The sequence below is a fragment of the Equus caballus genome, chromosome X (assembly GCF_041296265.1).
Source record: "Equus caballus isolate H_3958 breed thoroughbred chromosome X, TB-T2T, whole genome shotgun sequence".
Taxonomy (NCBI): domain Eukaryota; kingdom Metazoa; phylum Chordata; class Mammalia; order Perissodactyla; family Equidae; genus Equus; species Equus caballus.
Window position 1 is genome coordinate 15055709 of NC_091715.1, and position 23124 is coordinate 15078832.

The following is a 23124-nucleotide window of genomic DNA, read 5'->3' on the forward strand; positions in this document are numbered from 1 at the left end:
GCCAAGCGCTGTGCAGGGGCAGATCTTTCTTTAGAAAGTTTTGTTTTGTTTACAGACCCAAGCAGCCTTGGTCTCCTTTGCCACCATAAAACGTGACATTTTTTTCTTACCAATTTCATTTCAGATTCAAACAAGAATCAGTTTGGAAGGAGAGAGAAGGAAGGTGGGAATAGGGGCTGCCCACCTCACTGGCAGTTACACAAAGAATGGGTAGAAAGAAATACTGCTTGATTCCAGAAGACTCTCAAATCACTTTCGGTCAGCAGTGTAGCTTATGACCTACCTCTCCTGGCTTGTCTTCAAATCAGCCATTTGCAGAAGAATCCTTAGCTGGAGTCTCTAATCTATCCTGCTTTTCAGCTGTAGAGAAGTAAGGAGACACTTACGGATGTGAGGGACTGGGACGGAGGCCGCCTCCCCGTGGCTTTTGGTCTGCTTGTGGTTGGGTGACTGAGTTTCTCAGTAGATGACACCACGGAGTCAAAACCTTCTAGGTCTAAAATAAAAGTAAAACAGATTTTTAAGAGCAAAAATGGGAGTGAGGAAAGGTTCTTATGCCACCAGCACCTCTTTTCCTTAATAATCATCCTTTACGTCGAGATTACACTTCATCATGTATGAAGGCCGTTTACATCCTTGGTCATCTAATAAACTTCGTTAAAACTGAATGAATAATCATTTCCTCCTTGGTTTAAGAAGCTAACAAGGAGGAGAGAAACATGATTTTTCTTTCTCCCTTCCACAGCTATATTCATAAATCTTTAAAGGTACAGAGAGAAGAGTAAAGGAGGAATCTTCTTCCACAAAGTCTGTTTTGGTAGATAAAATATTCTCGTAGTCTCATCCCAAAAAGCAGTTATCACAAGGTACGACATCCATGGGCGAGTGAATGCTGGTCATTGATGCCTAGAGACAAGAGAGGGCAGGCTCCCCCTCTGGCTGTACCGCAACTCTCTGGCCATCAGCTTTCACCCTAACGTTAGACTATAAACTCCCTAGAGATGGAGAGCAAGCTTCTAGGTCTCCAGATAACTCACAGAGCCTGCCACCATTCTGTTTCCAGATGCCTCACTCAATGGAGACCTTATCTTCTTCAGTCATCAGTCTGCTCATTCATTTACTCCATTATGATTGAGCAACTACTCCGTGCCACCCACAGAGCTAGATATTGAGGCTACACCAGTGAGCACAGCGGAAATGAGCCTGCCCTCAGAGAGCTTACATCTCTGTGACTAATATCTTAGACGAATGTGGAATCATTCAGCTGGATCGTCACTGCACCTGGCATGTGACGAGGAGGATGGCCTCTGCCTTTACTTTGCCGCCCTCTTCAAGAAGTGATCAGGCCAAGGGCTTACCTGGTTCTATAGAGTTCTGGGGATTCACAAATCAAGTATAGATGTGGGTGTGATGTGCACAAGAATGGCTGGCAGAAAGGGGCCATCCTGAGACCCATTATTGCTTGTGGCTGGGGCAATGCTATCTCTTCCTGACAAGCAGACCATGTTTCATATGCCATGCCAGGCACTGCCTTCCCAAACTGTTTCCCATTCTCCCTTCTAACAGAGCCCCAGTTTTGTTTCAGGACAATGTGCCCAGCTCCTGGGCTGAACCATGTTTGGTCTAAGCCATTGATGGCAACCCTGCTCCTCTTTGTCTGTGATTGGTCTAGAGGTGGCTGTATAGCCCATTTTGGGTCACTGAGAAATAAAGAGAAGTCTACTGAGAGCCGGAAAAGAGATCCGGCTAGAGAGAGGCAAGTGGGGAGAAGGCCATTTGTGTTGCTGTCCCCTCTTCCTTCCTGCTTGGGATGCTGTTGGGTAAGGACAGCATGCCTGGAGATGTAGTAGCCATCTTATGACCATGAGGAAGGCATGGCCCATACTCTAGGTGATCTTGAGGATATCAGAGCAGAAAAATGGAAAGAGCTTGGGTGACTGACAATCCCGATGAGCCAGTCACCAACCCTAGAAATGACCTAGCACCCAGACCTCTCATGGTTGAAATGAATAACCCCCTATTATTTCAGCTCATTTTAATCAGATAGTCTTTATTAGCAGCTGAATGCATTCTAATTGCCAGAACTACAAATATACTGGCTCAGGACAGAAAAGATAAAAATTAGGTGTTTTTCCCCTCCTTAATTTGGGGAGAGCTCTTTTGTTGATAGTTATAATAAGTGGTCTGGCCGTGTGACAGCTTTATTCTATTAATGAACAGCCAGGTGCTGTCTGCACACTACTTCCTTCAGTGGAATATGCAAAATCAATCGCAAGTCACTGGTCAGGACAAACCGTTACACGACACCTGGGATTATATTAAGTGACTTTATTCTACCAACTGGTGAATGAATAATTACTCAATGAATTCATAATATCAGGGCAAAGCAAGTATAACCAAAGGTTAACTATCTGCAGAGACAGCACAAAGGAAAATGTCAGTGGTTCTCTGAGGCCAAGGGGGAGCCAGTCAGCACCTGGCACCAGAGCTAGGCTCCTAAAAGGGCCCCACTTCACCAGCTCTAGGGGCTCGGGGATGGCCCAAGATCCCCACTGCTAGGTGGGCCTCTCCAGAGCCGGCTCACTGGTCTGACCCTCTCAGAGACCTTTCTCTTTAAGACAATCTTATTTGCCTAAAAGGTTCCCCTTCAGACCCTACCCCAGGACTCGCCTCTACCAACTCCACGTTGTCAGAAATTGGAATTTCCCATTGTCCACTTGGATTGATGCCAAAAAGCCATCATATGACATTAATATCCCCCAAATTCTTTTAAATCACTTTTTCTCTGATTACAAAAGTAATACATGTGCAATGTATAATTTAAAAAATATATAAATCTGTAATAGCAAAAGAAAGTCAACTATAATCTTACCACACTATTAGTATTTTGGTATATTTCCCTCCAAGCTTTTCTCTATAAATAGACAGCCTAGTTCACACTATATCTAGTATTGCATTCTACTTATTACACCTAACCTTATATGCCATGACTCTAAAAACTCTTCATAAATATTTTGATTGTTGCATAATCTTCTATGGTATTGCAATTCATGATTTATTGAGTCAATCCCCATCATTAGTTTCTAAATCATTCCTCCCCTCTGATGTTTTTTTATTATGATAGAGTGCTGCACAAATATCCTCGCATGCACTCTACATAGAATGAGTTTAGCAGGTTCTCCACGCGGCTCCCCAACAGGGAGAAGGGGATAAGGCCCAGGACAGGGAGTCTGCTGGGGTGCTGGATGTGGACAACAGGAGGCACAATGGGGGCAGAGGAGGCTGGTGGAGACGAGAGAGGACACCACACTGAGGAGCAGAGGCTGAGCAGGCAGCCAGGGGAGGAGGTGAAGGAGAGAGCTATTAAACGTTCCAGCAAACAAGCCGCTGCTGAGGGCCTTGGCGGGCTGCTACCAGGGGCAGAGAGGGACCACCTAGAACATGGCTCTGTCCAGGAAATGAAATAAGCCCTGGAGGCAAAGCCTGAGCAGGGTGAAGCAATTAAAGAACAATGAAAAGCTAATTGACTCTGGTTCTCCACCTTGGCTGCACAGTGGAACCACCTGGACCATTAAAAAAAGCCTGGATCCCATCCCGGGCATTGACTGAATTTGTCTGGGGTGCAGCCTGGGCGTGGGTAGGTTTTTAATCTCCCCAGGTGATATTACTATGCAGCCAAGTAGAGAAACACCGCTCTAGCAGAGGCTGGGGGCCAAGGAGAGGGAGGGATAAGTAAGGACTCAATCAAGCAGAGGAGAGGAGAGAGCGCTGGAGCAAGGGCCACCAGGTAAGTGGAGGGTGTTCCAGGGACCGCTGAGTAGACAACCTCCCTCGGGCGAGCTGTCGGGAGTAAAGCACATCAGCAGGTTGGGTCCTCCAATGCTGAGCTGGGCAGTGCTGACCTGGTGTGTGGGGCAAGAGAGATGCCGGAGCAAGTGATCAAAGTGGTGACCGGAGGCTTGGGTGACTGGTGACAGGTCAGAAACACCGCAGCTGATGTAAGAAGGAAGCCCGCGAGGTGACCCAGCATGCAGAGTGGGGTGGGAGAGGGATGTGAGGAGCGAGGAGAGCAAATAGGATGGCCTTGGGCCCTCCTTGGGATGGAGTTGGCACGTCCACTGATGTGCAGGGACAGACAAGCTCACACTCAGGAAATGTCTGCCAGACTCCAGGGAGGACTCCATCTTTGTTCCCCACCCACCCTCCTGGGCCCACTGAAATAGTTAAGTCTACCTGGGAGTTAAGGGTTTAACAAGGTGTAAGATAGCAGTCTGTAATAAACCCCACTTTCAAAATGACTCAGAGGTGGGGTGTCTGTCTCCCGCACTTAGACTGTGAGCCCCAGGAGAGCAGGAACTCATCTTTGTGCTCTCAACGTCTAGTACATTCCTGGGGAGAACATGCTTAATATTCTGTAAATGAAGGAACAAGCAAACAAATGAACAAGCCACTGAGTGAACACACTATCTCAAGATAAAACTCCGATTCCTGGAGTGTAGCTTACAGAGGTGGCTGCTAGTGGGACATGAGGCGGCAGCTTCAGGGTGGAAGGCAGCATTCTGTGCCACGGCTGCAGAGAAAGCTTGGCTGGCCCATTTCGTTTTACTGGCTGAGGTCTGTTCTAACCGCACACATTGAAGCCTGGCCACACTTAGCCAGTGTCTCCACGACAGATGGCCGAGAAGACTGCCTTGTCTGTCACTCAAGTCAGAGGAGGCCCAGAGTCCTGCAGGGGAAGCCGCCCTTAACCTCGTCATGCATAGTCAGCTACGTTTACCTTTCTACCGTTTGAGCTTGTAAAAAGCACTTTTTGGAAACAACAACAAAACCAAACTGCCAGAAAGAAAAAGACACCCCAAGTATGAGGTTTCTTGCTGAAAAGGGAACCTCAAACCCCAAACTGCAAAGCACTTCTGCTTTGACAGTGAAGGGGAAAACTCTTCAGTACTGTAACATAAATTTTCAGTGGCACGGAGCACGCTCTCATGACTGTGGCCATGGTAGCTGAGATTAAGGCAGAATTTCCATGACTAACCCATTGTGGTGCAAAGAAAATGTCCCAATTTTCATGGTGGTTTTGAAATGAATCAGGCTGAAACTTGATATGAGCTTTCTCAGCCTGGCTGGGAATTTTTCCTCTTAATAAAAAATGGTTTTAATGCCCATAAGCCAATCCAAAACTATTAAACTGGCAAATGTTGGGTATTTTTTAAAAGTTAGTTTCATAAGGATGAGAGGCTCTTGGCTTCTGTGATACTTGGAAGACGAACCCTCTGCAGACATACGGGGCTAATTCACGTTGGACATGGAGTCGGCTTGGAAAGGCCTTTGACTCCTCACGGCACATGGAGTTGCCCATTTTCCATGAATTTCAGTCACACCCTATTTAGTTCAATTAGAAAATGTGGGCTCATTTTCCATGGATGGGAGGGATGGTACCAGTGACCACAGGTGACCTAAGGCACATCCATTGCAAACACAGAGAAGAAACAGTCAAAAGTCTGAGACAAGCCAGCTGTCACCAAAGGAACTGTTTGTGAGCTCTTAAATGGCTCTGTTTATTCATTCATTGTAGCTCGATGCTCCAGACTCCAGAAAAAGCCCTAGAATGGAAGTTTCCTTCAGTTGAAGCCTGGCAACGTCACTACCTCCCAGTGTCTCTGGAAGCCATCCCTGCTCCTCCATGCCCCTGTCAAGGATCATTAAGCTGCTGGAACTTCTCACCTGAAACTGCTGTAATCGATTTCTCACTCCAAGCCCTGTGCCACTCGTCAGGCTGGCACCAGAGAGAGTTGTGTAAGGTTGAGATCTGAGTATGTCCTTTCACTGCTTGAAGTCCTCTCCAAGTTCCCATGAAATGCTGGTGCCTTAGCAGGGCCAAGGTCCTCATGGTATGGCCAGTGCCCATCACTTTCTCTGTCCCTCAGGTAACTCCCTGTCTTCTTTTCCCTGGGGGCCATCAAGGCTTGGCTCAGCAACTGGGACCTCTTCCAAGAAGTCAGACTACACCCTAAAGGCTAGCTTGGGTGCTCCTCTAATCACCCATCACTCCAATCTCAGCATTTAGCATCCTCCCCTGACATTCCTTGTTGACTTATCTGTCTTCCCCCATGAGCCAGGGAAGAAGTTGCGGCTGTCATCTCTGTCTTTCCCAGGCCTAACAGCATTCCTGCTTGTGGTGAGTGTCCAATAAATGATTACTGGACAAATAAGTTAAAGGTCAAATCACGCAGGTAGAATTTTGCTTTCATACATCACTGACAGAGCTGTGGGATTTGGGAACAGAGATCTAGAAACAAAGCTAAAACTTTAAAAAAAAAAAAAAGAACCCCCCCTTTTCCTAAAGATTTAAGATGAGAAAACCCTAAAACCATAGGGTCGCAGGTACCCTCTCTGCAATGAAGAATCATCTCAAGGCAGTCTGGACAGGAGGAAATCTCTCCCCACACGTAAATCATTTGACTAGGGTGGAACATCTGTGCAGACTACAAAGATGGGCTCATCATTAAGGGTCAAATGAACACCTGTGTTAGCTGAGTCACCAACCAAAGAATTCTCCTTTGAGCAATGATTAGCTTTTGCAGGAAAATACGCTCTCTGAAATGTGTAAGGATATAGCAGAGTAGCTGTGGTGTTTCATTTATAATCCAGGCGTGACGTTTGCAAGACATAAGCTGCTGAGAGTAGACAAGTCTGAGCTACTGTTCAGCCACTGTCCTCCATGTGTCACACACGCACGCTCATCTAACCCTCACAAAAACCCAGGCCCTGTAGGCGCTACTCTCTTCCATAAAGGGAGAGGGGGAGGGTCCGAGGTTAGACAACTTGCTTTCTGGTCACAACCAGAAAGTGACTGGGCCCACATTTAGATTCACGTCCATGGAATACTTTCCAGTCCAGAGCACTGGCCGGACGGCAGGAACATTTGACCTTACTTATTCAGCCGATAGTGAATTCTGAGAACTGTTTCCACATCAAGAACAAGAAGAGATATTAGGAAAAGCAATTTTCTTTTGTGAAGAAACCATTCTATGCTCTGATAATAAACTGCCTTGGTTCTATTGTACTCAAATGTGTTTTTAAACAGACAGAAAAAGGCGCTGGCTTCTTTAAGGCAATCTCTGCCAAGAAATGTAAAGAGTTAAGCAAGTTGAGTGAGAATGTTTGGCTATTCGGTGCAAAGTAACTTTTATATGTAAACTTGTAGCTCAAGAATAAGAGGGAGATAAAGATTTACTGCCTCATTTGTTTAATCAAACATTTATTAAATGTCTACTGCGTGCCCGGCATAGTGATAGTTTTGAGAATGAAAGTACAAGCATTCTATATTCGTGCTATCCATTAAAACCTGCTGAGATGATGAAAACCTGCTATATCTGTACTATCCAATATGGTAGCCACTAGCTCCATGTGGCTACCGAGCACATGGACTATGACCAAGTGCAATTCTTTAAATTAATTTCAAATAGTCACATGGGGCTAGTGGCAACAAAGATCTCTATCATGACCCTAAATCATGGTATTTCTTCTGATTTATGCTCAGTCCATTCATTCAGTGCACACTTAGTGAGTGAGCACCATGAGCCAGTCTCTGGGCTAGGCGTGGGGGGAAACAGGGATGAACAAAATAGCCACAGTCCCGGCCCCATAAAGCTTCGAGCCCACTGAGAGAGACACATTTTTATATATATAATTATAAAGTCTGCTAGCTACTAGGAAAGAAAGGTAAAAGATGAAATTAGCCATGATAGCATGGGGACCTAATTTAGATCAGGGAAGGAGGGACATCTTATTAAAGTCTAGCACTGAGGAGAGGCCAAGTGCCTCACCTGGATCAATAACAAGCAATGTTAAGTGGGAAAAAGCAACTTTTCACATTTGCATTCCGTTGAAAACTGCTAACTGCAGGCCTACGGTTGCTATGCAAAATGATTTAATAAATAAATAATGTATTTCTTTATTGGAAATAGTAGTTATGCTATTAGTCACAGGAACATAATTGGCACAGCCTTTTTTGTAATGTCATTTGGTAAAAGCGATCACAAAATGTCAATGTGTACACCTTCAGATAGTCCACTTCTAGAAATTAACCCATAGAAATGTTGACGTAAGTGTAGTCCAATATATTTATGAACCCAGGGATCTTCAGCCTGTTTTGCCAGTATACCTCCTGAAATAATTTTGAAAATCTATGTGCCCCCTCACATATCTTAAGTTGATATCTAAAATTTTACGTAACTTTTATTCACAAAGGATAAAATTTCTGCTATATTCTAAATATTATTTTAATATAATATACTGCTCTCTTAAATATATTCAATATATATTTGAATACCACAGCAATTTAACAACCACCATTATTCATTTTAAAAAGTCATGAAAAAGTTTTTCTTTAACAGTTGGAAATTTTGCATCATTCCTTTCCCTCCCTGAATTCATATTTCCACCATTCTTCCACTGCTGAATTGTATTCTAATGTAACATATTTTTATGCTTTTGTTAATTTTGTCCTTTGTTAATTATCTTTTTATGCTATAAAAACATATATGAATTGAAAGTTATGATTTTTTTATTTCCTGAAATAATAAGGCTCTAAGTGTAAAATTATTTTCCTTCTGGATTGAGTTATCATTACAATTATTATTAATATGCAAATAATCAAGACATGTATACACACATACCACACATTTTGATAAACAATTTGTAAGCATAAAAAAGTAGAATTTTATTGGGCTTTTCTCTCAAATACTTCACGCATATACGGATGATTATTACTTAGCACCAGAATGACATGGTTTGGTATCAATTCTATTCCTGTTTTTCATTTTATAGATGTAAGTGCCAAAAAACTGTGTTCACATAAATAGAACTATGTAGGAATGGAAAGAATTTTGTTATCACAGTGTCACTCAATTCTTTGAACTCCTTCCGAGTTATACACCAAAAATCAGACAGTGATGTAGTATCAAGAATTATTTTTAACAATCTATCAACGAACAACTCACTGGGTGCCTCCTTCGATTTTGTTAGAAGCAAAGAATTAGAAACCAACTGACTTGTAAATGGATTTTTTGTCCAGTCAATAGAGTCACTCAGTTTCTCAACTCCAACACCAATCTTAGAATTGTCTCTTAGTTTGCATCAGGGGTTTTTATATCCTTGGAGTGGGCAGGAGATTGGCCACGCCATGTAAGGTGAGAGAGGGTGATTGGGAAAGGAGGGGCGGAAAAGGAGACGCAGAAAGACAGCAGGCCTCTCAGGACATGAGTTTGAAGACAGAGCACATAAGAAGATGACGATGCACTGTTCGTGGCCTGGGGAGTCTCCATGGTCCCCCAAGGTACAGGTAGGCCTGTTTGCGGATCGCTGTCCTAGGCTGCTCTTTGCAGCATTGCTCCTAAATAACTGGTCACGGTAGAATCATACAATGGAATGTTATGCAGCCTTTAAAAGTATAAGGTTTATCTATGTGACTTATGTGGAAAGATGTCAAACATACAGTATCTAGTACAAAAAACAACTGTGAACCAGAAGGGTATCTATAACATGATCACATTAAAAAAATCCAGGAAACAGTATGGAGATTTCTCAAAAAATTAAAAATAGAAATACCATACGACCCAGCTATCCCACAACTGGGGATTTATCAAAAAGACTTGAAATCAACAATTCAAAGAGACTTATGCACCCCTATGTTCACTGCAGCATTATTCACAATAGCCAAGACGTGGAAGCAACCCAAGTGCCCATCAACTGATGAACGGACAAAGAAGATATGGTATATATACATATACGATTGAATACTACTCAGCCATAAAAAAAGACAAAATCATCCCATTCGCAACCACATGGATGAACCTTGAAGGTACTATGTTAAGCAAAATAAGCCAGACAGAGAAAGACAAACACCGCATGATTTCACTCATATGTGGAAGATAATCTAACACACAGGCAAAGAGAACGGTTTAGTGGTTACCAGAGGGGAAGGGGTTTGGGGGGTGGGTATAAGGGGTAAAGGAGCACATTTATATGGTGACTGACAAATAATAACGTACAGCTGAAATTTCTCAATGTTGTAAACTATTATGACATCAATAAAATTTTAAAAATCCATCCATCCATTCAATCATAGAAAGCCTTCTAAAAGTATGTTCAACCTTAACAGTGATTATCTCAAGGAGAGGCAGAGATACTAGGGGACTAGCACTTTCTAATTTTCTGTGTTCTTTCACTTTTTTTAAAGTAAGCACCTATTCTCTATGTAATTGGGGGGTGTGGAGAAGCTCTTTAAAATAAAAATACAGCTGAGTAGATCATGTTTGAAATGATGTCAGATGCAGCTATCAAAATCTTGGTCAGCTGATTTATGTTACATGTTCAAGAACTTGCCTAATTTCCAATAGCAGTAGTCATGGTAAGAATGCAGGCTGATGCCTGGTGCTTCTCTCTGTCTTAACTGCAGCTATACCAGCTACCACTCAGAAAGTGGCTGTTCTATGTCAGCCACATCACATTATTATGTCTCAATTTTACAACAACCCTCTAAGGCAGGTGGGCGTTACTAACCCTGCCATGCAGAAGAGGAACGTAGATCTTAGAGTCACTCAACCCGGAACTCGCAGAGCTAGGATTCAAGTCAAAGTGTGCCATCTGAGAACCCATGGTTTATCTAACATACCATCCACTTTCCTCGGTGACTGTGGGATTATCTTGCCTCTACATAAGAATTTGCCCTAGGAACTCAAACTTATTTAGGATGGCAAACATCCTACCTTTTTACATTTCTCTTTAAGAATTTGAGCAAAAACGATAAGTTTTTAAAAAGGTGAATGAACAATCTTAAGCATTTTATAAAAAGTTCTGTCATAACTATTATGCCCCAAATTGTTAATTACTTAAACTTCCATACGGCCAGCAAATTCTTTATAAGCAAAAATCTTTAGGCCAAAAGAAAACCCTAGATTAGAGCTTAGAAAGGGCCAAATTATCAATTCGAGGTTAAAGGGACTAACAGAACTAACGGAAGTGAAATAAAGAGAGAAATGAAAGAATAGGCTATTTAATCTTAAAGAGGATTCAGAGGTTACCAAAAGAGCAGTTTTCTCAATGTCCAGGAAACTCAGCTAAAAGAAAGAGTCAGAGAAACAAGACTGCAAGGCTGAGCTAGGCCCCTTTGATCATTTTATCCAAGCCCCTGGCTTAAAGATGAAACACCAAGATTGAAAGAGGTGCGATGCTGTGCCCGACGGCCTGCTTCAGCAGGATGTGCAACCAGGCAGAGGGCACGTTTCCTTTTAAGAGGCAAGACGAATGGGGCGTTTCATCTTATTCAACAGCACTTTACTTAAAGAGGAGCAGTCTGACACTCCTAACAGAAAATTTTAATACATGTGTGAAACAATAACATCCTAACGTCCGGAATTACACAGAAGCTACAATTATACTGAGTACAAAACTTGAGAGGAAATACTTCCTGTCCGAAGCCCAGTGCTCTTTGTACCACACTGGGAGGGGCAAGCTCCGGAACTCCTGGGAGGGCTGGCGAGCCCCCATTCTCCAGCCTTGGGGGGAAGAAAAAGGACAGAGGTACAAAGTATTCAAAGTGCCCTTAAAAATCCGACATTCTGTGAGTGAGTTAAAAAAAAAATCACAAGCAACTGTATCTCTATAAAAAAATTAATCAGCTAATTGTATATTTCTGGGTGGTGAGTTTTCACCTGAGCTTCACCACCCACCTCTCTCTAGAGCCTTTCATTTGCCCCCTGCACTTTTCCTCTCCCCCCACCCTCATCTCTGCAGACATGTGCTGGACCTGTGGTTTTCAGAAGCCACCTCAAGAACTAGTATACGTCCATGACAAAGTTATCGCCAGTCCATAAAGTGCCATGGAAAGAGGGTCAACATTGTGAGTCTCCCAGTAAGCTAAATGTGTTCAATTGTTTTTCCTGAGGAAGATTCGCCCTGAGCTAACATCTGTGCCAATCTTCCTCTATTTAATATGTGGTTCACTGCCTCAGCATGGCTGACAAGTGGTGTAGGTCTGCACCTGGGATCTGAACCTGCGAACCCGGGTCGCCAAAGCAGAGCAGGCTGAACTTAACTACTCCGCCACAGGGCCAGCCCCTTCAATTTTGAAACTTGCAGATCATATCCTTTCTACCAGGCAACAGCATCTGTTTTTAAAAATGTGCTTAATTAGTAAAACAAGAATCAGAAGTCCCTCACATTAAAAGCCTTTTTTTCTCTTGGTAGATGAGTCTGTGAAATTCCATGGATTATGAACAACCTTAGGGAGAGATGACTCAGGCCTGGGGAGGTGGAGCACGCCACTATAGGTCACTGTGAAGCTAAATAAAGAGGCTTCTTTGGCTCTAAATCAGGGCTCCCTGTTCACTTACACCTCATCCTTAGCTTGTCACCACCAGATCCAATTACCTTCTAACGGGGCCCACCAACCTCACTCCAGAAGGGCTCGTCACTTTTCTCATTTAATGAATCAAAGGTAGTGGGAGGCTGAGTGGGCCAAGGTTTCCAGATCATGCCTTAACAAGAGTCCGTGGCCAGAAAAAGGAGTTTGGTAACTTAACTTTCCTCCTTACTAAAGTGTAGTTTGTCTATAATGCTTTTAGTATGACAAAGGGGGTAGTGGAGCATGGTTTTCTGGCAGGTTGAATATCCCTCTGGATATTTACAAGTCAAACGGAAGCCACAACCAGGCTCTGCCAATCTGGGAGCCCACAGCCAGTGGGCGGAGGGGGGCATTGCAGGCCAAATAAATGCCATGTGCAATCTGAGAGCAGAACGTCACCTGTTCCCTTCTTGCTTCCACATTCATTCGCAGCTTAGAGGCCTCACTTGAGCACACTGCAGATGTAACAAAGGTTACTATATAAGTCTCTTTGCTGTGTATAGACTACTTTGAACCCACTGGGCGTCCCTCTGAATTTGGGTTCTGAAAGCTGTAAATGGTCACAGCATGGAGCAAAGACAGAGATGCTCAAGCCATTGGGCTGAAAGAAGAATGCGAGGGCCCTGACAAGGTGATCAAAATCCCAGGGGAGGACACACTGTCTCTGCACACGCTTGAGCTTCTGGAGCTGGCCACAAGTCCACACAGCTAGCAGGCACTGTGACCTTCTCAAAGGCAAGAGCCAGCTGAACTGATGCTTGCTACACACCCAAACATCCCTCTGCTCCTCTCACCACTCAGTTACTTTTCTTTGTTGCAAGCTGACAGCTGTAGGTGGCTCAGGCAGGATGGCACTGTTTCTTCTCTGTGTTTTAAAATAATTCACACCACCAAATTCATCACTCCCAGGAGGTTACGCAACATTTGTCATCATCTCCTCATTTTGATTTGTTTAACCTCCACCTGTGTTGCTATAGTATTCATGAGACTTTTCCTACTGGCACTTTGAACGTTCATTGTTTTTTGTGCTTATTGGATGTGATGGGGTAAATATGTTTGTGAAACCCATCAAAACTAAGTATGAACCCAGCCAATGAGACAGATTGCCAAAGGCCAGGATTGCCCTGTGGGGAGCCAAGTAGGCAGAGGTGAATACCTCAGTTTTGGTATGGACCAATGTTTTTAACTGTGAAAGTCTATCAGTGGACACCCTCAATTTACATCTGGGATCAGACTCTTGGAAACACGGAGTAGGACAAGGCCTTGCCATCAACCCATCTCCTCTAGGACTGTGAGATGATTTTGAAACCAGCTGGTTGCCAGCTTGACCTTGTTTACTCAGCACAAACCTAGCCTGTGAGCCCCAAGAGTTTTAGGTGAGAGGTCGGGAACCGGGGGAGGGGGCACTGTAGGGAGAGGTCCAGGCATAGAACCTCTTCTGAATTAGCTGGAGCCAAGGTTGAGTCTCCCGAAGTGCAGAGAGGAAACCAAAAATGCTCAGAGGGACTGACTAGGTTCAAGACCTACCAATCAGAAGGTCAACCTGTTTCACTTCCTTGTATAAAGCGTTTGACCCAAAGCACAATCTCCTTTGCTTTTTGTGATCACACTTGAGAAATGAATATTGCTTCTCAAATAGTCTTGATAAAAACTGAAGTTTGATCATCATGTGTGTCCCTGGATAGGAGCCAGAGCTGCATGTGTTGACACATGCACACCCCACAGCCTCATTTGCAGACTCGACAGTGACATAACAGGGACCTCATCTTCCTCTCCTCTGCATAGGTAATGTCAGTCACGTTCCTGATCCCAAAGGCTATGTCTGAAGGCTGCTGGTAAAGAGACACTGTCTGTAAGAGGGCGCTGTGGTTCTCACATGAAAGTTCTCAAGTCAGAGCAAACTAACCCCAAGAGAACAAGAAGCGTGGCTCGTTCACACACATGCCTAGCCAGTAGCCCATCTAAAACACTCCCGATGTCACTCATGGGTTTCTGAAAGGCAAGCAGGACACAGTATATGTTGTCCTATTAAACCCAAGAAATTGCTCAATGACCTGAAATGCTGCACCAAAAGGGGAAACTTAAAATATTTTTTAAAAGGAGGGGACAGAAAAACCAACAACCCAAAGCCAGGGATCTAAGTCTTCCCCCCAAATCTGTTTGAGAAACCTCAAGAAATTATTTCTTATAGTAAAAGGCAGAAATTTCAAAATAAGTTAAAAATTTAATCACTTGTTTATAGAGATTTGGTGTCATATTAACAAAAATTTTGTGTTACTGGTCCCTATTAAATTGCTTTATATATGTCATGAAAAGCATACAAAGTACAAATCTATAATTTAGCATTGATTAAATTTCATGTTTGTTATCCTTTTATTTAATATCCATTTAAACATTGGGTATTAAATCTTGGGAGGGTATCTGATCCCAAATACAACACTCTTTCTAGGTGAAAATCAGATTTGCATTGTATCACTTTTTCTAGGGCAAGTAACTTGCCACAAACTTGAGGAAGAGTGCTCTCTCAGAGGTCATGGCAACTTCTTTGGTCCATATTTAAGTGAATTACTTCAAATATATTTACTTTTTTGTATATTAAGTCACCAGTTTCCAAAAGCTCTGAAATCATTTTCAAACTACATTTTATAGAGATTCTCAGGAAATTAGATGGGCCACTCTAGGACCACAAGGCTGCACTTAAGGGAACACTATCCCCAGCCCAGCTGTTCTCAATTCACCATTGGATTCTTGGCACTGGCTGAACTTTCTCAACCTCAGTGCTATAGACATTTGGGGCTGGATCAGTTTTTGCTGTGGGGCTGTCCTGTGCATTGTGGCATGTTTAGCAGCATCCCTGGTCTCCACCCACTAGATGCCAGTAGCACTGTCACTCCCCACCCCACCCCCATGTTGTGACAACCAAAAATGTCTCCAGACATTGCCAAATGGTCCCTGGGGAGAATGGTTGAGAACCGCTGGGTGTAGACCAACCTCATGCACTGGAAAATTTGGTCTCATGGGTCAGGGAGATCTCGGTTTAAATCCAACTCTGCTACTCACTAGCCAGTTAACCTTGCCCAGGTTACCTGGATTTCTTTATTCCCTGTCCCTTCCCTATAAAAACGAGAGTCATTACACCTCCCTCACAGGGCTTGGCGAAGATGAGAAATATCAAAATATGCAAAGCGTCAAGAGGCACCCAGTGACTATTAATTCCTTCTTTCCTTCCCCTTGCTTGCTCCCACTGCCATTATTTCACCTCTATGACCTCAGGATGGTAGGGAGAGTGAAGAAAGGGTGTATATACTCCTGACTGTACCAGAGGACCGATTCTAACACTAGGACATTACACGTAAGCTACATTCCTCAGAAGCAACTATTGCAAAGTGTACTCGAAGAGGAATCGAAGATTATAAAGGCATGTTCTACCTCCACATATTCTTAGAAAACACCCCTCAGCCTTCCAAACAGTTGGTGATTATTCTATCACCACTGCTGTAATCATCCTTATCAATGTCCAGGTGGGCCTCAATTTAAGGAAACTGTGTAAAACAATACACTTATTTAACTCGTTAAGGAAACTTACTTGTATTACAAAATGATTTCTCTACAAGCTTTTAGAGAGCTTTCTTAAGACATCTAAAACATAATCCTGTTTATAAAAGATTGGTTTACAGACAACTCAGAAACACCAATATAGTAGCTATTAGTCTAAATAAACATAACTGTTTTATAAAGTGGGGTAAAGGGGCACTTTTAACCCTATACTTATAAATCAGTGGTGTGTACATATTTTTTTGACATTGAGACCTCAAAGTGAGTGCCAAGAAAATTTCAACTAGCTCTTTTTGCTTTTTAACAGCTTTAGTGCGGTACAATTTCTACACCATAAAGTTCACCCACTTTAAGAGCACAACTTAATAATTTTTAGCAAATTTATGGAGTTGTGCAACCATCACCACAATCTACTTTTAGAACCATTCTAGCACCCCAAATCGACGAGCTCTTAATAGCGTTCCCTGGGTGTAGGGAAGTGTTTTTGCATTTTCTGGCCCAAATGAAGAAGGCTTGAGGCATCCATGAGAGACTGAGGACAAGCTGAAGCTAGTCTTTCTATCTACCAAGCCAGGTCCATGCCCTAAGTCCATTAAAGTTATTGACACTTGGCCCCCAAATTGACTACCATGTGAAGTGTGGGTCTATGGGTCAGGTTGAAAAGATGGAGGGGAAATCCTCAGCTTCCTCAAGTGAAGAGGGGGTGGTATCCACGTAGAGAGATGGAAGTGGGAACAGTTTGACAAGTTTCGAATGGAAAAAAACAGTTAAAACAAAGAAGGCAAGCAACCGAGGAAGAATGAGATGGGCTTTTTCTAAGTCAGTCATGGGAAACCAGATGGCTTAGTTCCCAGGCTGCTTCCCACCTGGAGGCCTCTTGCCACGTGCTTTAGGAGGAAAGGAAGGGAAAATCTCTGTAGTATTGAAGGGTAACAATAAATCCCGCCATGCCATGGGAACTACAATATATGGCATAATAAAAGTAAATGTTATGGCACTTGACTTCGCAGCCTATAATCTCCCGTTCAATCGGAACAGAGATTTTTCCGTCAGCAAGAGAAAACTGGACAATTTAATTTTCACTTCTATTCATGCACAGGCCTGTGCTGGAGCTCATCCATGTTTTCTATTATGTTCCTTGAAATATGGCTGCATAGTTTGATACAAACAATATCTCAAGCTGACATCAACAACTTAGTTTTGGATCAACTGATTTCATTCTAAGCTATCACGGGCTGACAGATGCTGGCAGCTGCCCACCCGAGCTCTGGAAAGGCCGTGTTCTCTAATTTAATATTATAATAATGTAAAATTATAGCTTTATTAAGAGGAAACACAGATTTATTTATAGTTAACACTGATGATTTCTAATGGCTTTCAGGTCTGTGTTCTGCTATTCACTGCAACGCAAATTTGGGCAGCTTCAATTGTCTGAATCACTAACAAAACATTCTGGTACAAATAATTTCTTTTTGATTCAAAGCAGTGAACACATGTTACAAAAGTAGAGATAGAAAAGCAGCTCTGAAGAGAGCCAGGCCCCCTGCAATGTCCTAGTCTCCTTGACCACCCCACCTGCAAAAGGCATTTCTGCATTTGGATCTAAAGACATTTTGCTTAAAACCCTCTCCTCCCTCAGCCCCTGGGATGTTGTCAAATTCTGCCTTTCCCTTAGATGTGGACTTTGCACAGGGTTTGGTCTTCAGCTCTAGGTTCTTTTTTTCTCTTTTCTCAAGGTAAAGATTTTATTTATCTTCCTGACTTTATCACTTCTAAGCAAAGAGCAATATTAATAATAAGCATCTCAATCTTTTTCCAGCCCTCCAAGAGATTTTCCATTTCTGGAAGACAAGGTGAGGAAGTTGGTAGAGACATCAGTATTCTTTGTGGATAAAGAAGCTGAAGCTCAGAGAGTCCATGTAAATTACGGAAGGTCACCTAGCCAGGAAGCAGCAGAATCAGCAGCACTCAAAGCCACATCGGCAGATGCCTGCTCTGCGTTCCGCCTCCTGGAAGGTCCTAATCTCGACCTGCAATGCCTCTCCAGCCTCAGCCTTCCACCTTCAGGCTTCACCCAGCACTGAGACAGGGATGTCCGGTCAAATCTCAAAGTCAACACGCTTAAATAAATTCATCACGTTTTCCCCCAAACCAGTTCCTCCTCCAGTCACGCTTATTTCTACCCAAGTCATTTCTCCCCCAGTCACCCAACCCTAAAACCTCACAACTAACAAATCATTCTCTCCTCCTCCCCACTCCCAAGTCCAATGTGTTACTGAAGCCTGGCAATAATTCTCTTGCATTTCTGCGTGTCCACATCTATCCTTTCTTTCACAATCCTTTTGTGAGCAGCTTAATTTTGGCTCTCTCTTACTGCCTCTCACTCGAACTATCAAATAACCTGACTCCTTGACACCCATCTTTCCTTCATCTCATGGGTCCCACAAAGCTCTATCAGTTATTATCTGAATTTTTAGACCTGATCATGTCCCTTCAGAGTCAACCATCAACGGCTCCCACTGCCTACAGAATAAATTACAAATCCAAATTCAATCCAGGCCCGACTTACATTTCCAGGTCAGCCCCCCGCCCCGAGGCCAGCACAAACCCTCTACTGCAGCCAGGCTGATGCACTCGCAACTACCAGCACTCCTCATGTGATTTCCCTGCCTACCTCTGCCCCTACCTAAGCGAATCCAACTTCCAGATCCAGAAAAGTCTGCCCCCCTCCACGGAGCCTGCCCTCACACCCTGGGCGCCAAGGAGCATCCTCAACTCTCATCAGCATTACTTGCTACCACTCAGTCATCATTTAGACAGACTGTTACCTCACTTTTCATTTACTGTCTTAGGGGTCCAAACAGACCCAAAGCCCCCAGAAGGCAGGGCCTGTGTGTGAGGACCTTGGTACCATTCAGACTTGCACTTTAGTAGGTACTCGAGTATTTCCTGGTTGATTACTTAGCCGCCAATCATCGTTTCTTGCAAAGCAAATAACATATACATTAAATTATTAGCTTGAGGAATTATAGTTTTCTTGGATTAATGTCTTCTTGGCAAAATGAGAGTGAACTAAACCTCAGCATCCCTTTCTGAGCTCCCAAATACATACAACTGGGGCTTAGTTTCCACAATATGAAAAGCTTCCATAGACTAAACCCCCTCCATCAATGCCCCCAACATTTCCAATCTAGCTTGTCAGAATGAAAAAACATGGGATTCATATTTTGGCAATAGCCACCTTAGTGATCTCTAGACCCAAAGAAAACAAGAGTCAAAGTCAATGTTCTTCACAAGCAAGGCATGGCCCTGTGTATCCTGGAGGTGGGAGAACACCTCCCCTCCCGTGGGAGGCCCCACATTACCTTCACTGACACTTTGCCAACCGACAACCGTGCCTTGAAACGGGGCCCGAATGCTAACTGCAGAGCAGTAGAACCGGAACTTAATCAGACTCATTCTGATGATTCCTGCTCGTTCACTGCCAATCACTGCTCTGCTGTTCCCTGCCCTTTAACCAGGTCAAAAGCTACAGCAAGCCAGCGTTTCTATTATTATTGCATCATCTCAAGCTGTCAGAAACTCTTGGTCATGCTTCCTGACTCGGCTTCTCAAAGGCTGACTGCGGATGTAAACCAGTTTCTGGAAACCAGACAAGCACTTTTGGTGTTTACAGTCACAATGACATATCCTACCCTCAAGCCTTCACAAGATCAGACCAGAGACTGCAGGTTAGCAGTTGCAAAGATGCAACTCTATGAGCAGGTTTCAGAAGAAAACAGCACCCACCCAGGTGACGAGAATGTTCATATTAGGAGCTCTGGAACCTCTTACAAGACCTGCCAAATGTTGGACATTTGCTTCTAAATTGAGCAGCCAGTGCAAATGATGCTGGAAATCTTCCATGTCAAATCAATCCCTGATAGTGGCTGCCAGAGCTTAGGGAAGGGGAGGGGGGCAGGAGGAAGGTGGGTGTGGTTATCAAAGGGCAACACAAGGGATCCTAGTGGTGCTGGAATGTTCTATATCTTGAGTGTGGTGGTAGATACACAAACCTACATGTGTGACAAAATTGCACAGAACTAAATACACACAAGTACTAGGAAGACTGGGGAATCTGGTGGACTGGATCCATGTCAATATTTGGGTTGTGATCTTGTACTGTACTTTCATAAGACGTCACCATTGGGGGAAACTGCGTAACAGGTATGTGGATCTATTATTTCTTACAACTGCATGTGAATCTCTAATTATTTCAAAATAAAAAATTTAATTAAAAAAAGGCAAATTCCAAAATGTAGCCCTTTCTATCATGTAGAATAGGAGAGAGTGCTAACTTATGACTATGACAGGTACAAATAAAAGATGTAAAGCTCAAAAAAATTTAGTCCCTAAATCTACACTTCTTAAAAGGGCTGTCACCCAAGTCAGACCAACGGTGACCTCAACTAGCACACACGTGACCTCACACCTACCCACACACACCCCCTGAAGGCCCTCCAACTCGTTTACCCACAGAGACTTTAGCTACCTTCCCATTTATCACACAGTAGTATCCTGACCTTGGGAAAACTCACCCATGTTCTGAACTAAGTAGCAATTATCACACCAAAGCTTATTTTAAATTCAAAGTCAAAACACTTAGTGCTGTGTCTACAATGAACTCTGCCATTCTGCATTTTCACCCATTCACCTTTTTACACTAAAAACATAAATCACCAGAAAATATGAATATAAGTGCCAATGCCCACTTTTACAAAAAGGTTTATACATCATTTCTTTTCATTAGACCTTGCAAGAAATTTCTCCTAAGGCCAGGGAGGGTAAAAATCCCAGGCATTCTGTTTTAATGTGGGAACTGCCATCACTTCCCTTGTTTTCAAAATTGTAACACCTAAAACCAACTGAGGGCTGTTAGCCTTGTATTTAAATGGCTATGTTAGTTCTCATCAGGTTGCTTGAAAGGGCAAGCCAAGCTCTGTAGTTCTTTCAAAATTTTGCAAAGAGAAGCAAGAATGCTCTCCTTACTCACCGATGTCATTGCTGCGGTCTGAGAGATCCTTGTCCAGGATGCCGGATATGGAAGTGCCCACCAAGTCAATCTTTGGACCGTCGCCCCTACATTAAAAACACAAGTTCAGGCATTTAATAATTGGTGTGTTTCCTTGTCCTTTTTTCAGCTTTCGTGATGCACACACACGTTAAGGAGTGTGCTATGCGTGGGGTGGGTGGCACTGTAGCCTGTAAGGAAGCCAGCGGGAGCCAATAAGCTATCCAACCACATGGGCCTTGGTGCAAACTGGCTGACAAACTGGATGCCCTCTTCTCCAGCACACATTTTCAAAGACGGCTATTTTAATAATGACTGTTCAGCAATGCACCTTCAGCTGCAAACCCTCCCGCTGGTACACAGGGTACAACATAGAGCCTGCTCCCGCCCCATGGCCAAATAAGCACCAGCAAACGGGAACTGGGAGCTTCCCTTTTAAGGAGCAAGGAATTTAGCCAATGCCGCTTGTCAAAGGTCGGCTACTCTTAACCTTGAGAAAAAGGTTTTCTGGCCTGGGGCTGAGGCATCAGCCAGGCTGTTGACAGGCACAAGGTGTAGAGTTGAGATCTGGCAGCCTGAAAGCTGGCGCTGGGGCACAGGCCTATAAAATTAGACAGCTCTTGGGTGGGTGCCCCCATGCCCATCAGGACACAAGCAACTTCCCTCTGTATTTGGGCTAGGAGCAGCCCTTGGGGACAGGAACAGAACTCCAAGATGATGAGAGAAACAGTCCGCATATGCACAAACAGAAGATTTCTCCAAATTTCTCCAAAAGGGCAGCTCTTTGGGCTCTTCACAGTGGGGGGAGGGGGGTGGTGGTGGTAATGAGCCCCAAATGAGATTATGCAAGGTCTGTGATGGTAGTGAAATAGGAAAAGATCCCTGCCCATAAAATGAGAGGGAGAAGCCACGCTTTCTCCCTTCCTTCCGGGAAAGCAACAGAAATAGTCCATCTCATGGCTCCTGCACTCACTATGGCCTGAAGCCAAACGGCACAATGAGTAACAGATTTACTCAAGGAACATTTGTCAAATACCTATCATGCTGAGGGTACTGAGAGGGCCAAGCCAGATGGTATCCACTCTGGAGGGGTTCTTGGTCTAAATGGGAGAAAGAGAAAGACAACCACAGCCCACACAGCGAAGGCTGTATAAGATACAGGCACGTCAAAGTTCTATGAGATGAAAGGACTGCGTCAGTGCAGAGGAGCTGCATGGTGGGGCCAGGGGCACACAGAGGAGGTGGTATTACAGTTGGGCCTGAGAGGGAAAGGGAGAGAGGACATATCAGTAAGAGGCATGATTGAGCAAGGACCTAGGGGTAAGTGGCAGTGTCCAATGTGGCCAAGGGTCCCAGGGCTAAAGCCTGAGGTCCCTGGAGAATAGCAAGAGGAGAAAGTTTGGCAAAGGCCAGACTGTGCCAGGTTCAGTCTGTCCTGGAGGTAATGGGTGACGGAAGGAAAGCTGAAGCAGGAGACCTACAAATCTAGAGGTCGGGGAGGGAGGTGACAGGGCCGACCCTGGGTTTCTCACTCAAGAAGAGGTGGTGGGGGTAGCATTCAGCGTGACAGGCACATTCTTGTGATGGAGAAGAGCCCCCGTCAGCTCCCAAACGAACAAGACTGACTCTTAACCTCAAGCATAACCTCCAGCACCCTCAACCAAAGATGAGCAGAGGTGGAAACTCTGGGGAAGCAGGGTTGGGCCAAAGGGCTTGGCCTCCACCAAGAGAAAACACAGCTCAAAGACTCTGCGTGTGTGTGTGTGTGCATTATGAGACTTGTAGGGCTTTTCAGAGCTCGATTGAAATAAAAGGAGAGCGTGGACTACTGTACTTGGAAAGGGGAAGCAACTTGAACTTCACAGCAGAGCCTTCATTTCCCGCCTCACCCCAACCTCCTAAGGTTGTGGGGGCCCCCAGGCCAGGTTTCCATAGCAGATTCCTTCTCCATCCCCTGGGCACCGAGGCTCAGGCCCCAAAAGTCACACTCCTTTGGACGGACCCCAAGCCAAGAGGAGCGGCGAGATCGAGGGAATTTATTTCAAAACATTTTATTGCCAGGGCCCCAGTATCCACTAATTTGAATGTAACCTTCTGAATGAAATGTTTT

The 23124-nt window shown here is 44.0% G+C and overlaps 1 protein-coding gene across 9 annotated transcripts in view; it reads right to left on the reverse strand.

Moving 5' to 3' along the window:
- The window catches only part of SH3KBP1 (SH3 domain containing kinase binding protein 1), a 315088-nt gene that overhangs the window by 13132 nt on the left and 278832 nt on the right, over nt 1-23124 (reverse strand). For all 9 annotated transcript variants that reach the window (XM_023633590.2, XM_023633586.2, XM_023633588.2 and 6 more), the window contains 2 exons: nt 20997-21082; nt 387-496 (listed from right to left, as the gene is read on the reverse strand). In XM_023633590.2, coding sequence (XP_023489358.1) covers nt 387-496; nt 20997-21082 — 196 coding nt within the window. The remainder of the gene's footprint in view (nt 1-386; nt 497-20996; nt 21083-23124) is intronic.